The 18,769-nt window shown below is 34.6% G+C and overlaps 1 protein-coding gene across 7 annotated transcripts in view; it reads left to right on the top strand.

Moving 5' to 3' along the window:
- The window catches only part of PREX2 (phosphatidylinositol-3,4,5-trisphosphate dependent Rac exchange factor 2), a 284,958-nt gene that overhangs the window by 113,457 nt on the left and 152,732 nt on the right, over positions 1 to 18,769 (top strand). For all 7 annotated transcript variants that reach the window (XM_519798.8, XM_016959541.4, XM_016959542.4 and 4 more), the window contains exons 12-18: positions 3,588 to 3,691; positions 4,391 to 4,440; positions 7,050 to 7,125; positions 11,943 to 12,015; positions 15,002 to 15,144; positions 15,305 to 15,397; positions 17,793 to 17,941. In XM_519798.8, the coding sequence (XP_519798.3) occupies positions 3,588 to 3,691; positions 4,391 to 4,440; positions 7,050 to 7,125; positions 11,943 to 12,015; positions 15,002 to 15,144; positions 15,305 to 15,397; positions 17,793 to 17,941 (688 nt within the window). The remainder of the gene's footprint in view (positions 1 to 3,587; positions 3,692 to 4,390; positions 4,441 to 7,049; positions 7,126 to 11,942; positions 12,016 to 15,001; positions 15,145 to 15,304; positions 15,398 to 17,792; positions 17,942 to 18,769) is intronic.

The following is an 18,769-nucleotide window of genomic DNA, read 5'->3' on the forward strand; positions in this document are numbered from 1 at the left end:
TGTATTGTCTATCTTTTTTAAAAAAAACAATTTTTGGTCATAAGCCATGTAGAACGTTTAAATAGGCTGGGGTAAAAGAGCTGAAACTTCACATATGTATGTGTGTGTTTATGTGTATTAACAAGTCTTTTGACTTTCTTCTGGATGCATCAAATGTAGTTAATGAGAATTCTGACAACTTTCTTTCCTCTTTCAACATTTCTAGCAAAAAAATAAAGGTCAAAGTCTTTCATCTAATCATAAAAATATAGCTCTTTGCAGCAAATTATCTCTTCTACAAATGTCGCATTCCCTGTAAAGAAAATATTTAAATATAAACTCTTTGACTTTTACTCTGAGGTTTTTACTTTCTAAAACAGACATTTTTATTAGACTGTGTATAAAACAACTTAGCCTGAAAAAGAGAAAGCGTAGAGATTTAGTAGGAGATTCCCTCCCCTTCCCTCCAGCTTTATGGAGGTATAATTGACAAATATTTATGGTATACAACATGTTTTGAAATATGTGTAAATTGCGAAATGATCACCACAATCAAGCTAATTAGTGTATTAATCGCTTCACATAGTTATCACTTTTTTGTGGTGAGAACATTTCAGATCTACTCTCTTAGCAATTTTCAAGGACGGAATACATTATATCATATTTTCTGTACCTATCCATTCATCCATCCGTGGAAACTTAGGCTGATTTCTTATCTTGCTATTGTGAGTAATGCTGCAGTGAACATGGGGGTACAGATATCTCTTTGACATATTGATTTTATTTCCTTTGAATTACACACCCAGAAGTAAAATTGCTGGATCATATGGTAGTTCTATTTTTAGCTTTTTGAGGAACTTTCGTACTGTTTTCCAAAATGGCTATATGAATTTACATCTCCACCAACAGTGTACAAGGGTTTCCTTTTCTCCACATCCTCACCAACACTTCTGTCTTTTTGATAATAGCCATCCTAAGAGGTGTGAGATTATATCTGATTATAGTTTTGATTTGCATTTCCCTGACGATTAGAGATGTTGAACAACTTTTCATATGCCTGTTAGCCATCTTTATTTCTTTTTTTTGAGAAGTATTTATTTAGGTTCTTCACCCATTTTTAATTGGGTTATTTGTATTTTTGGTGTTGCATTGAATTAATTTCTTATATGTTTTGAATATTTGCCTCCTACTGAATATATGGTTTGTAAATATTTTTCCTATTCCATAGATTGTCTTTTAATTTTATTGATTCTTTCAGTTGCTGTGCATACACTTTTTAATTTTGATGCAATTGCATTTGTCTATTTTTATTTGTCTATTTTTGCTTTTGTTGCCTGTACTTTTGGGGTCCTCTCCAAACATTATTGCCAAGACAAATGTCAAGTAGCTGTTCCCTAATCTTTTCTTCCAGTAGTTTTATAGTGTTACATCATATGTTTAAATCTTTAGTCTACTTGAGTTTATTTTTATATGTGGTGTGAGATAAAGGGTCCCATTTAATTATTTTGCATGTAGATATCCAGTTTTCCCAACATCATTTATTGAAGAGACTATCTTCCTCCATTGTGTGTTCTTGGCACCTTTGTGGAAGAGCAATGACCATAAATCCGTGAATTTATTTCTGGGATCTGATCTCTATTCTGTTCCATTGGTCTATATGTCTGCTTTTATCCAGTACCGTGCTGTTTTTATCAGTGTGGCTTTGTAGTAGAGTCTGAAGTCAGTAATGTCATGCCTTCAGCTTTGTTCCTTTTGTTCAAGGTTGCTTTGGCTATTGTGGGTCTTTTGTGCTTCTACACAGATTTTGGGATTATTTTTTCTATTTCTGCGAAAAATGCCTTTGGAATCTTGATAGAAATCACATTGAATCTGTAGACAGCTTTGAGTAGCAGGGACATTTTAACAATATTAATTCTTCCCTTCCATGAACATGGGATTTCTTACCATTTATTTGTGTTTTCTTTAATTTCTTTCATAGTTTATAGTTTATTATTTCTTTCATGGTTTATAGTTTTCAGTGTACAGATCGTTCACCTTCTTGTGTTATTCCTAAGTGTTACATCTTATTTTTTTATTCTATTTTAAATGTGATCATTTTTAAAATTTCTTTTTTCCATAGCACATTGTTAGTATATGGAGACACTACTGATTTTTTTAATGTTGACTTTGTATCCTGCAAGTTTACTGAATTAGTTTTTGGTGGAAGTTATATGGTTTTCTATATATAAGTTCATGCCATCTACAAATAGAGACAATTTTACTTCTTTCCAATTGAATGTCTTTTATTTCTTTTTCTCTCCTAATTGCTCTGGCTAGGACTTCTTGTACTATGTTGAACAGAAGTAGAGAAAGTAGGCATCTTTGTCTTATTCTAGAGAAAAAGCTTTCAGCTTTTGACCATTGAGTATTATGTTAGCTGTGGGCTTGTCATATATGATCTTTATTATGTTGAGGTGCATTTTGTCTATGCCAAATTTGTTGAGAGCTTTCATTATGAAAGGATGTTGAATTTTGACTAATGGTTTTTCTGCTTCTATTGAGATCATCATATGATTTTTGTCTTTTATTCTGTTAATGTGATGCGTCATAATTATTCATTTGCATATGTTGAACCACCCTTAGTTCTCAAGGATAAATCCCACTTGATCATGGTATATGATCATTTTATTGTGATATTGAACTTGATTTGATAGTATTTTGTTTAGGATTTTGGCATCCATATTCATCAGTGATATTGGTCTGTAATTTTCTTTTCTTGTAGTATTCATATCTGGCCTTGTAAAATAAGTTTTGGAAGTGTTCCTTTATCTTTTATTTTTGGAACAGTCTGAGAAGGATTGGCATTAATTCTTCTTTAAATATTTGGTAGAATTCATCAGTGAAGGCATCAGGTCCTGGGAATAGGAGTCTTTATTAATATGAGAGTCTTATCTTGAGGATGGTAATAAAGAATGAACAGTCTTGTTTTCCAATAAGAAAAAAAATTAACTGACATGTAAAAAAGCAATTCTTAATGTAAGAACAGTTACAATTTTGGCATCAGTTAGATACTAAATTGATTTAAGCTACTCTGGAGGTCCAAACACAGGATAAATGGTCAAGATTGGTGTATGTGTGGTCTTGGCCTGATCACAGTGTGATAAAACAGATACGTGGTAAAATTCATTTCCAAGACCGAGAATCAAATCACAATGCACTAGTTTGAGTATCTGCTCTTTGAGGGGCACTTTTTGCTCAGCTTTGTAGCATTGTGAAGAAACAGAAAACACAAAATCATATATTTATATAAATGTACACATTATGTATACCTTTATACATACTATATACTCATGTACATATATAAATACATATATTATGCTAGCTGAATGTTGCAAATGTCAGTTTATTTCTCAAATCGTTATATGGAAATTGTAATATTTTAAATAAAATATTATCATGCATCTTGCTATTAAAATACTCAATTGGTATTGCTGTGTTAGAAAAGCAAATGCTTTTTGTAAAACTAAAAGTTTTAGTATTTGGGAATAAGTATTTAATAAATTTATTTGCTGTTTATCTGCCCCCTTTTAGAGTATCGTTATTTTAATATAGTATTTCTATGTTCTTAGTTACTGATAAACATCAATTCAAACCAGAACAGATGTTATATAGATTTCGCTATGATGATGGAACATTTTATCCAAGAAATGAGATGCAGGACGTGATTTCAAAGGTAACGACCTCTCCCACAACCTCTCCAATAGTAGAATGCATGTTGTCATTCTTCAGAAGATAAAAGGTAGTTGAGAAACATAAAAGATTTTTCTAGTTTAGAAAATTCTTCGACTATATATACAAGCAAGCCTCTTTATTTATTTTTGGTATTTCAAGAATTCTAACGTTCAATTGTTTTCTCATTCTCTTACCTAATTCTAAATGGTAGTAGTACTGCTGCATCACTCACCAGGTTATATCCATGGAAAACCCTTTTACATGTAGCAACATGTCGTCAAAATACTTGAATTAAAAAAAATACAAATGTGTAAAATAACTGTAATGTCAGTTTTTTGTACAGTTAACAATACTTTGTTGATATATGATGAACAAGTATTATAGATGTATTACTGTGTTGGTATATTTTGTTTAATTTATGTTAGAAATTTTATATTTTAAGAAACATAATTTAGAAAAATCTTTGTATATGTGTATGTCATATATGAGGAATTTATAGCACAATTTTAATCCTATTCTTTAATGATTTAAATCATATTATTTTTATGATATATCATGATATTTGAATAATTTTTAAATTGGTTTAGATTTTGTGATGATTCTAAAATATTGACAGTGAATTAATTTGTTACTTCAAAATTTCATTGAAATGTCCCTTGGGTGATCTCACTTGTTTTTGATATATCTCTATTTTACGTAGGGTGTAAGATTATATTGTCGTCTTCATAGCCTTTTTACTCCAGTGATAAGGTGAGTCTGGTTTTTAAGTTCTGGGAAACTTAAATGGAAATATTTGTACTATGTTTTAGGTAAATATTATTCAGCCAGAACTTGTTGGCTTATTTTGTTTTTTTTCACTTTACTTTAGAATATTATTTTAAGGAATAATTTATTGTAAAATATCCCTACATTTTCTTAAGATTCTAATTATATAGTGTTTTCCACTCTTTATTATGATTTCTAAAATTATTTTGCCATTAGTTCATAGTAAATTATACACTTGAAATAATCCACTTTCAGTTAATATTTAATAAATTATAGTTGATTGATTGGGAGAGGATTTGGAAATACTGTTTACATATTTACCATTATTATTACTTGTATATTAACTTTCTACATTAAATTGTATAATCAAATATTGAATATGTATTTTATTTTATAATTTTTCTTCTCATAATCTTTTTTCCCAAGAAAAGATTTTGTACTTGGAAATTAAGAATTATTTTGAAGTTAATAAGTATAATTTTATAATTTTATTCTTTATCATGTTTTTCCTTCTGAAGAGGCACACTTGTTTTAAAAGAGGAATCAGGATTAATTTTTAGTTTATCTCTTTAGAAAGGCAATAGAAAACTTTGAGGTTTGTATTATGATTACTAACAGAGTAGATCTTCAGGAAATTGTACTTTTGCAATATACACTGATATACCTTAACTGATAGAATGTTAAACTAATTTGAAATGGTCAGATATTATTTGGAATTTACTGACTAAATCATAGTCCGCAACAAAATATGCCTGTACCGTTTTCAAAATAAACAAAAATGCTTTTCAATCTTGGCTATAAAATCCAAATGTTTAGTGTTTCTGTTTTTCACTTTGGTTTGTAATTCCAAGAAAATGTGAAGCTTAAAAAAATAAAGATTGCAGATATTGCTAAGTATATTGGAATGCCCACTTATACTGCAAAGAGAATACACTGTTTGCAGGTCCTGGAGGAGAAACCAGGATCTTACCCACAATCCTGAAAGTGCCCTATTTACTTTCACTAGACTTCACAAAGTGGAAAAAGATGAAAAAGAATAAATATTTGTTGACTCTGCCATAATTCTTTCACAGATACCCATAAATATTTTGGATAACTTGATATTAAGTACTTAATAGCAATTGGGTACTTAAATATTCTTTTCTGCTAAACTAAGATAAAACAATAATGTTTAATGTACCATGTAACCTGTGTATATGTAGGTTTTATATGGGCAAAAATGTGTTCTGAAAATATATTTTAGTCATATGAGATTTCTTATCAAGAAAGCTGCATCTGTAAGAGCTGATAAGGAATTTTTTTCTTTGGCTAAAAATGACAATTGTTTTTGAGTTGTCAAGAGAGAATTTATGGGAAAAAACCATAAAACAGAAGGAATGTATGATAGTCAGGCTTTTAATATGTGTGAACTCAGCTTATAAAAAGAAAAGTTACTTAGCATGAAGAGCCGTAGACTTGCATGTGGTCTGTAATAGACTACGCTTTTTCTTCTTACGATGCTTATGGAAAACAAGATGAAATGGGTGATGAGGTGTCAGAAACATGGAGATAGATTTAAAGAACAATGAATATAGCTAGTAATTATTAGTCACTTCAAGTCTTTTGCAGTTTAGAATTTTTGACATTTTATAAAGACTGCCACTTTTTCATTTTTTTATGATCCAGGTCTGGAAAATAAATGAATTATAGGTTTCTGCCCTTGGGTATTCAGTTCTGATCATGAAATTTGGTTGGTATCTAACAGAACTTTGAATGGTTTCTCAGTTCTGGGAAATCTACTGAACGGAGAGTCTGAGGTGGAGAGCCAGTTGATCCTCTTGGTTCTCTGGGGATGTAGTATCACTATGTCCATGATCTAATCAGGCAAAAAGAATAACAGGTTCTCAGTGTGTCTACTTCAGGACATACCTGCTTGTTTTCCACTAGAGCAGAGCTGTGAGAATAATACTGTAGTGCAAATCCAGCCTTCCTGGAGCATTCAGGAGCAGGAATAAAAGGCGTTTCTTTACTCTACAGATTTTGAGATTTTTAGTATAATCTATTGTGATTTAAAGAGAAGAAATTCTATTTTATTATTTTATTAATACGATGTACAGTAAGTTCTCACTTAATGTCATCAATAGGTTCCTGGAACCTGCAACTTTAAGTGAAATGACGTATAATGAAACCAATTTTGCCATAGGCTAATTGATATAAATAAGAGTTAAGTTCCGACAGCATCCAGTATTTCATTTCACTTAAAGTCACAGTTTCCAAGAACCTATCCACAATGTTAAGTGTGGACTTACTATATTTCCAGCTAATATAGCAGTAATAATCTATTTGGATATAAGACAATGTGAAAGAAGAGATGTCCTGTTTTGGTAACATTGTGAGTCTCTTCCCTTGGTATAAGCTGGTGGAGGATTTTTCAGGTGTTCTACATGCATAATAAACTTCTCTTATTTGCATGTAATTTGGGCAACTAACTCAGGTTATAGTGGTAAACTTTTCTGTTGCATATTGATACTAAATGAAAATATTTTCTTGTGCTTACCTATCCTCTTGCTTAATTTTTGTTTTTTGTTTGTTTGTTTTTATTTTTTCCTTTATAGAGATAAAGATTACCATTTAAGGACCTACAAATCTGTGGTCATGGCCAACAAACTGATAGACTGGTTAATTGCACAGGTAAATAGACAAATAGAAGTTGCTGAGTTTCACTTGCTGCTGCTTTAAACTCTGAGTGTGTGAATTAGGACCTTTATTCTTTTTCATCTGTAGCAGGCATTTAAAAAAAGAAGTACATACAACTAATAGGAAGCAGAGTTAGGATTTGAACCTAGATGATCAATTTTAGAGTCCTCAAACTTCACTTTTGTGTTATCCTGTTTCTCAAAAGGAAGATGTTCCTATTTTTAAAATATCAGATGATCCATCAAAAAACACTAATTTGAGAATCTGAAGAATAGCTATGCTCATTTACTAAAATATTTTTATTTTTTTACACTTTGTTTTAAAGTATCTGTTTATTAATGCTAGCAAGTTATTCTAATCTCCCTGTGCCTTTTTCCCTTTTAGAAAATAATTGTGTTTTGATAATGAGCTTTAATGTCTGCCTGTGTCCATTTTAAAAAAGAAAGGAATTTATTGTTGTTATTGTTGACCTGCTTCTCAAGATTTAGATGCTGACTGCTAGAATTGAGAAAATGTCATTCGCTTATAAGTAAAACAAATTAGGGCATCCTGTCCATCATAAGAGACATTCAACCGTAAATTATTCCAATATTCAAAAGTTTAAGTATTGGTATTCAAATATTTAAATGTTTTATTATACTAGATCAACTAGTAAATGATAAAATGTGTTTCACTGATTAAAGAAAAGATGAAGAAAACTGATACCCACTGTAACTGAACTTACTATTTTGGGGGAGGGGATATTGCTTGGTTGAAATGCAAGTCACTATGTTTAGCTATGTGAGTCAATTTCATACACACCTTTACTTTTTCTTAAGGGTGGCTTGCTTTCTTTGTTTCAAGTAGATAATAGTTGATAGTTTGTCATAAAATGTTTATTTTTTGTTTCAGTTGTTAATACTTAATCCACATTTGGTTCATCTGTACACACATATTTTGATAATTTATATTAGTTAATATTATTTTTAGGCTGTTCAAGAACACCTATTTTTATATTTCATAGCACTTACATTTATTACATTTAGAAGTTTTTAGATGAAACTAAACAATTACCTTTAGATAAAACATCAATTTATATTTTCAGTGGCTTTTCTAGCATCAGAGCCTTTCATAACACTGTGGGCAATGTGTGTCATTCGAATTGATTTCTATGTTCATTATTGGAGTTGGACTTTCACATAGAAATTATACAGTTCTAGAATTCATGTGAACTTGTATGATGTGTTGATTACATGAGAAACTTAAAGAAAATTTATCTGAAGCAAAAACTGATGCTGAGTAAACCTTTAAAGTTCTAGCTCAGGAAATCAGGTGTCAACTTTTTTTTTTGGCACTTTTACTTTCCAAGGGTTAACATTAGAAGAATATATTAAGGTGCTCAAAAACGTCCAAGTTGCCTTTTTTTTTTTAGACGAGTCTCACTTGGTTGCCTGGGCTGGAGTGCAGTGGCTCAATCTCGGCTCACTGCAACTTTCGCCTCTGGGGTTCAAGTAATTCTCCTGCCTCAGCTTCTCAAGTAGCTGGGATTACAGGTGTGCACTGCTACACCTGGCTAATTTTTGTATTTTCAGTAGAGACAGGGTTTCACTGTGTTGGCCAGGCAGCTCGAACCTCTGACCTCAAGTGATCCACCTGCCTCAGCCTCCCAAAGGGCTCGGATTACAGGTGTGAGCTACCACGCCCAGCCACAATTTTTTTTTCTTCAGTTTTTCTTCGTGGTTTATTATGACAATGTCTGCAGAAATTGTACAGAATAGAAATTGCATTGGCTGGGACTTACAACCTAGTGTCTGATGCCAGCTCTGCTAGTAACTAGTTATATGAACTTAGACAAGTCACTCAATCTCTATAGATTTTAGTTTTTACAACTGTTTACTGCTTACTGCAATAGCTGTACATGCCGTCTCTTTTCTATCACCGAAACTTTATGATTCTGATATTGTAAAACATCCTAATGTAAGTATCAACATAATCAACTCTGATTGCTTAACTTCTGATTAGGACCACATAGGCTGCCTTGGAAAAGGCAGAAATAGTAATGGAAGGATAAGAGAACAACAAGTTAAAGTTCTTAATCTAACATGAAGAAGAGGTTTTTGTTTGTTTGTTTGTTTGTTTGTTGTTTTTCATGTAAGGGTCTCTTTCTACCAAGACTCTGAAATGATAATATTGAATGTCCAGTATGGACCGAGACACTGAATTGATTTGGACGGTTTTAGAACACAGAGTAAAAAAACTGGCTCTACTATGATTGGAGTATATTCTAGAGCCTATAGTTTTTCTCTTATTCTGCAATATATTGTGCGATGTCATCTTGGAAGACAAAATGAGTGTTGTGTTCTTCTGAATACATTTTTCATTCACTGTTGTTGTGCTGCTTCTATTATAGTATAATGGTTTGTAATAAAATACCCTATTTCACAAAGTTAAATTCTTATTTGGCATGTGCAGTAATATACCTTTAAAACATCATTCAATTCCTGTACATTGTGATTTGGGTATGGATCACTCATAGTTCATAATTAAATAATGCCTTGCTTCTTCACATCCATGAGGTCTTACTGTGCTTTTTCTAAATGCTCACCGGTGCATATGGCACAAGGAGGATTTTAAACAAGCATAGGAAACCCAGAACATGTTAGGCTATGTTTTTTACACCATTATGTTCAATAATATTAGTCTGGCCAGTGTTTCATTTGAATAATCAATCAAATAAAGCAATCAAATGTCAGTGATTATTAAACAAGCTTTTCTTGTAAGCTTAATGTTCAAGCAAGTGCTTTGATGATAGAATACACAAAGCAGGAAGCAATCATGATTTCTGCCTTGAAGTGATGTTGGTCAATCGGGCTAATTTTCATGTACCCTCTAAAGCTCTGCTGCAGCGTCATCTCCCCCAAGAAGCCTCGCCAGATCCTCTAGCCTAGGCTCAGGGTCACCTTCTGTGGTCCCAGATCCCCAGGTATATCTGCCTCATTGGGAATATGGATTAAATTGGTTATTAGTAAAGTACTTACCTTTTAATGACCAAATCCTACCCTAGATTTGCATTACCTCAGAGCAGGGAATTATTTTGTGCTTGAGTGGTTTAATATATTTTTTCTATCACTTGGCACAATATGTAGAAAAAATAAGTATCTTTTGAATGAATCCATAAAAATTACAAAACAGCTCGATTTTTGAAGAGGGCCAGATGCAGAGTCTGAAGTTACAGATTATGTGTTTAGTAGTTCTTAGGAGGATTAGTGAGGGTTGGATTTGTCACAGCATGAGGTAGGACCCTTATTTTGCTCCTTTATAGACAGGTAGAAGGTGAGTGAGTGGAGGGTAAAGAGAAGGGCATTGCAGCTATGAACAATTACATGAGTGAAAGCAGGAGAAGAACGAGCACAGACTTCAGGCAACAGCAGGGAGGCCAAGTTGCCTACAGCAAGAGGTATGATATTGAGCTTTGGAGAGTGAAGCTGGAGAGATAGCATAAAACCAAGATATGGAAAGTTTTAAAAGCCCAACAGAGAATTTTAATACATTATGATTCTAAAAGAACAGTCTGTTTAGTTTTGGAACCGAGTTTCTGTGTAAGAAAGTTTAATTCTGGCCAGGCACAGTGGTTCACGCCTGTAATCCCAGCACTTTGGGAGGTTGAGGCGAGTGGATCACCTGAGGTTAGGAGTTCGAGACCAGCCTGGCCAACATGATGAAAGCCCGTCTCTACTAAAAATACAAAAATTAGCCGGGTGTGGTGGCATGCGCCTGCAGTCTCAGCTACTCGGGAGGCTGAGGTGGGAGAATCGCTTGAACCGGGGAGGCGGACGTTGCAGTGAGCTGAGATCAAGCCACTGCATTCCAGCCTGAGCAACAGAGTGAGACTCCATCTTAAAAAAAAAATAGTTTAATTGTTAGAAAGAGTCCAGAAAAAGTTATGGTAATTTAGAAGGGAGAAGAAGAAACACCATGTGAAGGTATTGACAGTAGAAATGGAATAGAAGCCAGAGAGGAGAGAGTAGATTTGGTAACATACCTAAGTGCTAAAAGATAGGACTGGGGAAAAATGAGATAATATGTGAGAAAAAAGCTGCTTGAACTGTAACAATACAACTCTAAGGTCACACACACACACACACACACACACACACACACATGCATGTTCATATCCATGGATCCATACTTAAAGGCATAAAATAGGTGTTTTCTAAATGAAAACCAAAAGAAAAAGGTTGCTTTGGGCGCTTTTGTTGGATTCAGTTAAATGATCTGATTTTTTTTTTGGCAAAATAATGAAAGAGAAGCTTGTATTTGCTAGCTCAGCCAAACGATTTACTTGTAAGGTCTTACAAGTCATCGTAGATTAATAGGTTTCTTCAGGGGTCCTCACAGGGCAATGCCATTTGGTGGAAGGGAATAGTTAGTGACTGAGGTCATACATAATGATTGTTTAATTAGAGTGTTGTCAATTTACAGGATATTTCCCTGTTGCATAATTGGAATATAAAATCTAAGAAATCTAATCTAAGAAATAATAGGCATCATTTATGGTAGCAATAAATTTTTGTTACATAGTTTTGTGTACAATAAAGTATGTTTGTTTCTCAAGAAATATTAAATCTTTGTTTTACTTAATGCCAAAAGAAAATGTTTTCATAATCAACTGAATGTTTTGTAACAATTAGATGCATTCTGTCTTATAAAGCAATGCATGCTTTATAAGCGAAGCTTTGTCTGAATTTGGTGCTGGGAATGTTAAATGGAGCAAAGCTGCCACAAAGCCTTTAGTTGCCTATTAACTCCCACAGTGCTTTTTTGGTTAACAGGGAGATTGCCGCACCAGAGAAGAGGCAATGATATTTGGCGTTGGACTCTGTGACAATGGATTTATGCACCATGGTAGGGATTTTTTACCCTGGGAGCTTACAGATGTATTTCATCACTTTGGTTCTTAGGATACTGCAACACCCAGTGCTGCAGTGAGGTCATTTAGGGATGAGCCAGCAAGACTGTCTGGGTCTTGCCATGGGTTCAGGTTGGGTCACCACAACTGCATTCAGTTTTACTGCTGGTGCCATTCGTATGTCTAATTGCTGTTACCTACCAATTGCCATGACTACTATCCTATTTTTCTAGCCTATGCTGATTCTAGAAGAACAATGGCTTGAGCTAGAAGTTTTTCTGTTTTGTCTTGTTTTTAAGCTCATAAACCTCTTTGAGACTATTTCAGATTAGACTTATGGTTTTATTTTGAATGCCAGTATATATTAGAATGAATAAATGACAGCATATGTGGTTGACTATTTACTGTTATTTTTAAGAAAAATGTTTTTAAAATTACCTCAGAGAACAAGATTATAGATTTCTAGGAAAAAATTATTTTTGATCATTAAATGTTAATTTTTTTTCTTGTTTGGTGATTTCAAGTAAGTCACCACAAAACCTCTTTCTACTGTGCCCTGGGATGACTTCAAGTAAGTCATCAAACAAGAATTTTTAAATAAAGTTCTTAGATTTATCAGGGTAATGATAGTAAGCTTTTCCTGTTTGTAACATCATATAGAATCCATAAACCCAAACAGTAGTCTCTCTCTTTTTATTTATTGATTTATTTTTTGAGACAGGGTCTCACTCTGTCACCCAGGCTAGAGTGCAGTGGCATGATCTCAGCTCACCACAACCTTTGCCTCGTGGGTTGAAGCGATTCTCCCACCTCAGCCTCCGGAGTAGCTGGGACTACAAGTGCATGCCACCACGTCTAACTAACTTTTGCTTTTCTTGGTAGAGATGGAGTTTCACCAAGCTAGGCTGATCTCGAACTCCTGACCTCAAGTAATTTGCCTGCCCCAGCCTCCCAAAGTGCTGGGATTATAGGCGTGAGCCACTATGCCTGGCCTCTTTTTAATTATTAATATAATATGCTTATAAACATATATTTGATAGCACTTATGCCTATTTGTCAGTTACTTTTTCAGAATATCTTTACATTTTTATGAAGAAGGAAGTACAGCAAAGGTTACGGTGATTTTGAGAAGATCCTTGGTTATCATTTTTTTGGGGGAAATTCCATCCTGTTTCCCTATCTCCAGATCACTCTGTGAGTTGTCGTGGAGAAATATTGGTCCTTGAAGAACAAACTATGAACGGAAGAAATTACATCATGTTAGGGGATTAAACCTGTAATATAAAGCTGAAAACCTTCAAAAGTTTCAATTTTTTTTCTTTAAAGTAAAGCACCAACACACAGTAATTTTATCTAAGCGTTTATTATAAAATGTTGACTTACATCAAAAGTTTTTCATACCAAAGTCTGACAGTAAAGCATGAACAGTGTAGCTCATGCCTGGCTTTATTGATGCCCTATCATGCTCCTTTTAAAAGACAATTTGGTGGAGGGAAACAGCTGTAGCAGAAATATTGTGTGAACTTTGGGAAACTGCTTAGATCATTAAGTCAATCTAAAATAGGTTCTGAGCTAGGCGCAGTGGCTCATGCCTGTAATCCCAGCACTTCGAGAGGCCAAGGTGGGAGGTATTGCTTGAGCCTCGGAGTTCGAGACCAGCCTGGACAACATAGCAAGATCCCGTCTCTACAAAAATTTAAAATAGTAACAATAAAATAGATTCTCACTTCTGTTGCTAATTATGGCTTCCGTTGTTTTTGAAATTTGTGGTTGATAGTTTCGTTTGTTAACTCAAGTTGCCATCCAGTCTTTCAACCAAAGATCAATAAAGCCATTCATCCAGTCAACAATTATTTGTTGGAGCTCTGAAAAAATAATGAAACCAAATAGCTATCCCTTTTGACTGCTTACTATATGCGAAGTTATTTATATTTATTACCTCATTTTGGTTTTAAGCAACAATATGTAGAAGGTTTTATTGCCCCCACTTTACAGATGAGGAAACTGAAACTCAGAGGGATTAAGTAACTTTCTTATCTCATTTCCAGACCTGGAATTTAAACTCAGGCCTGTCTCATCACAAAACCTAACTTTTTCTGCTGTGCCCTGGGATCACTTTCTTTTAGTCTCTGGCTTAATGAATCAACCTTCAAGGTATTAAGGACAGACAAATAAGAAATAGAGAACTTTTTTTTTGTAAAGTATTTTGACAGCTGTCAGGATCTCACTGAATACAAATTCTTCATATCAGTATTTAGCCTTATTTTTTAAAATACTAACAAAACATAAACTTTATTTCATCAGTGCATTCCAAGAATCTTAGGGGATTTGGGGGGAAATGCTAATGTTCAGATAAGGGGGAAGAAACAGACCTTTCTAGAATTAAGGTTATTTGAGAATATTGCTTTTAAACAGAAAAGAAACAGGAATTCGTGGAAACTAAAATCACATTTCACCCAGAAGGCATATTTCTGGTTTGAAGTATTGGGACAAAAGTGAACACAATGGGAGTTGTTCACACACAGAAGGCAACACTTAACCCATTTGAATTTTCCCATAATTGTGTGGGATATTAAAAACATGCTTAAAGTGTTTACTACAAATTGAAAACACCATAAATTTCTATGTTTTGGAGGCACGCATTTTTGGATTCATTATAATCTTTTATTTAAATTTGGATTTTAATCTGGAAAGCGAAGGGCTTGGTTAAATTTTAAAAAGTTAGCCTTAGAAGAAATACTATTTGTTTTAAAAAATTCAAAATCCTGTGGGTAAAAGTAATTGAAAGGAGACATTGGCTCGAAATTATAGAAAGAAAGAGAAAAAAAAACAAAACCCGGGGCTACTTGTGAATGTAACTAGTCCTAGGAGTATAAAGTAGAGGTTATGGGTGCAGGTATTAATTTGTAAATGTCACTGCTATTGAAAATGAGTGCGATTTTTGAATTAGCTGAAATAATTTGCATCTGTCTTTTTCTGTAGTCCTTGAAAAAAGCGAATTCAAAGATGAACCCCTACTTTTCCGTTTTTTTTCGGATGAGGAAATGGAGGGATCAAATATGAAACATCGACTTATGAAACATGACTTAAAAGTTGTGGAAAATGTTATAGCTAAGTCATTATTGGTAAGTTTATTGATATGTTATATAAGTTTTCTTCTTGATTAGACACTAGCAGAAGACTGCGTTAAACCTGTTTGACGGTGATGCACATTACTTCGTTCTGTTTGACTTGTAATTTTTTTCATAGTTGCTTTATCAATAATGTTAATATTTTGCATTTCAGATTAAATCCAATGAAGGCAGCTATGGCTTTGGGCTAGAAGACAAAAATAAAGTTCCAATAATAAAGTTGGTAGAAAAGGGATCTAATGCTGAGGTAATGTAAATTAGCGTTTTAATTTAAATTTGTTATCATGACATAAAAATAGAGAAATTCTAAACAAACTGAAATCTGCCTTTAAAGATAATCAGCCTTGAAATTATCTTTATCGAACATAATGTCTCTGGATAATCTTACTCACAGGTTCTACTGAATACCTTTGGGATTAGCAGCAGCTGAGTCCTGTCTGGCCACTCAGGGATAATAGGGGCCGGGAGGTGGTGGGTATTCTATAGCAGCCGTCCCCAACCTTCTTGGTACCAGGGACTGGTTTTGTGGAAGACAATTTTTCCACAGGCGGAGGGTGGGGGATGGTTTTGGGATGAAACTGTACCACCTCAGATCATCAGGCATTAGAGTGTCATAAGGTGTGGTCAACATAGATCCCCCGCATGCTCGGTTCACAATTGGGTTCGCGCTCCTATGAGAATGTAATGCCACGGCTGACTTGACAGGAGGTGGAGCTCAGGGTTTGTGCTCACTCGCCCGCCTCTCACCTCCTTTTGTGTGTCTGGTTCCTGTCAGGCCTTGGACCCATACTGGTCCGCAGCCTGGGATTGGGGACCCCTGTTCTAGAGTCCTTCAATTGTGAACTTCTTGACCTTCTGGGAGGCCGAGTGGCTCATTCTTTGTCCCTGGAGCTTCACTAATCACAGACTCCAACCTGGAGCCCCGTGGAGACTGCATAGGGTAGCACTGTATTATGCACGGCAGATGGTTCTTCCTTTCTGTCAAGAGCCGTGTCTTCTGTTTTCCCATCACCGTTGATAGTGTTTTATATGAGTATAACTTTCATCACCAAAGGACATGCTTTAACTATTTTCTCATTGGATTAATGCTCCTGATGTTCTCTCACTTCATCAGCCTTTTTGAGACAAAGTCTCCCTCTGTTGCCCAGGCTAGAGTCCAGTGGCATGATCTCGGCTCACTGCAACCTCTGCCTTCTGGGTTCAAGTGATTCTCCTGCCTCAGCCTCCAGAGTAGCTGGGATTACAGGCCCGTGCCACCAGGCCCAGCTGATTTTTTTTTTTTTTTTTAATAGAGACAGGTTTTACCATTTTGGCCAGGCTGGTCTCGAACTCCTGACCTTAAGTGATCTGCCCACCTCAGCCTCCCAAAGTTCTGGGATTACAGGCATGAGACACTGCACCCAGCAACTTTACCAGCCTTTCAAACAAAAAAAACTTCTGATCATTCATTCATTCATTCATTTAGAAGTATTTATTTAGTCCCTGTTATATACTCAGCAGTGTTCCAGGCTCTGGGAATACAGCAACAAACAAGACACAAAATCCCCCACCCTCATAGGCCCTACTTTTCAGTGCTGTAGCCCAAGTATATCTAGTTTAAAGTATCCTCACCTTGGTGCCCCTGGTTGGAAGATACTTAATCCTCAAGCAAACTTGTCAATATTTAGATCTTTAATGAATATGAAAATTAACAAAATATGGTATTTACCTTTGAACCTGTTTAAAGTTAGTGGTAAACTGTCACCCATCCTCCTATCTGCTAATGCCCAAGGTCTCTGTTTTATCAAAACACAGGTTCATGCAAGACAAAGCTTTCTGTACAGCACACTAATTTCAAACAAAATAACTCTGATCAACGTATGCACTGTTTAGTGGACCTGGCCAACGAATGACCATTTTTAGTAATTGTCTATGAGAAGGAAATAGTTTCTCCCAGGCATTTTCAGAGGATGGTCTTAGAGCACGGCTGCATCTGACTATGCCAGTAATAAAATGCCCTCTCTCAGGCTTTCATCATTTAGCTGACAGTCAAAACAGCGGTAGTTTATAGGCAGTAAGGCTGGTTGAGAAGTGCATGCTGGTTGGCGTGGAGGGATAATACCTTCCTTGTCCTCTTTTCAGCAGCTTGCACTGTTGACAACTCTATGCTGGTTGGAGCTCTCTTCTTTGGATTCCAGGCTCCCTCTGTCTCCTGCACTGGAGCCGCTTGAGCTATGTCAGGCTAGAGATGCATATTTGGGTGTCATTGATGTAGATACAGAAGTTGACACTTTCTGAGTTAATTGGCTATAGGTGGAAAACACAGTAAAAAAAAATTAACTTTGGATTTGATTATAGTTAAAAGGATGAAATAAGCTAAAGAACAGTAAAATATAACAGAAGAGGGGAGTAGGATGTTAAGTCAGGGAGGGAAATGGGGGTAATTTTGGTAAAGTTCTGTGTTCAAATTTAAAACTAGGCCAAAGAGAATGATAACTGTGTTATCCACAGTTCTGCTTTGTGAATTTGTATAAAAACATGGCAGATGTGTTAAAATGTCAATATCTATAAGCTCTGAAACTTTTCATATTCTAATTTTGTGAAAAACTCAAAATTTCTTATTAAAATATACTTTGACGTATTTTTTGTAATTTCTCTCTTAGATGGCTGGCATGGAAGTCGGGAAAAAGATTTTTGCTATTAATGGTGACCTAGTTTTTATGAGACCTTTCAATGAAGTGGATTGCTTCCTGAAATCATGTTTAAACAGCAGAAAACCTCTAAGAGTTCTTGTGAGCACAAAGCCAAGAGAGTAAGTTGTATGATTTATGTGTGATTTTTTAAAAGTTATACATAGATAAGTAACACAGAAAAGATAACTAAGTAAATGCTTAGAATTAAGCATCTCATTGCTTGGAACGCTTGAATCTCACCAGTATCACTAATACTGGTTTACAGATGATGGGAGAAGCTACATCGCTTGTGATGCTGACATACCTGTTACTTGAATCATGTAGTTTTAGTGGAAACAATGCTTTTCTTTTGCTGCCCACATTTTCCTGGTCTGGGTTGAATTGGGTTTTACTATGAGTGAAGAAAACTAGTAGAACATTTGAGAATAAGGAACTGTGTTTCTCCATGTTCGGTTATAAGAATTTCTGGTGCTATCAGATGATTAGATACCAGATACCATTTATAATTCAACACTCATAAGAGATGCAAAAAAGACTGAAAGATAATCCATACTTGCATGTGCTTAGTAATTTGTCCATTTCTTTAAAAAATTCTATTAACTATCTACCTATGATTAGAAAAAAAGTTATGTTTATTATAGAAAATGTAGAGAATACAAATGTTTCTAAAGGGAGACTTTTTTTCTTACAATATCACCCAAAAATAGCCATTGTTATTCCTTTGAAATTAAGTATTAACTAAAGTTTTTAAAGTATTGGTACACATATACACAATCAGGTACCCACAAAATGAGAGCATGCTCTGTATGCTACTTTTTAATAACATATCATGCATATACTTGCAAGACATGGGCTTTTCTTTTGCATATCATTTCCATCAATGGTTTAGTATTTCCTTATCATATTTACCTTGAATTGTTTAACCAATTAATTAATTGAGATAATTT

The sequence above is a fragment of the Pan troglodytes genome, chromosome 7, assembly GCF_028858775.2.
Source record: "Pan troglodytes isolate AG18354 chromosome 7, NHGRI_mPanTro3-v2.0_pri, whole genome shotgun sequence".
Classification (NCBI taxonomy): domain Eukaryota; kingdom Metazoa; phylum Chordata; class Mammalia; order Primates; family Hominidae; genus Pan; species Pan troglodytes.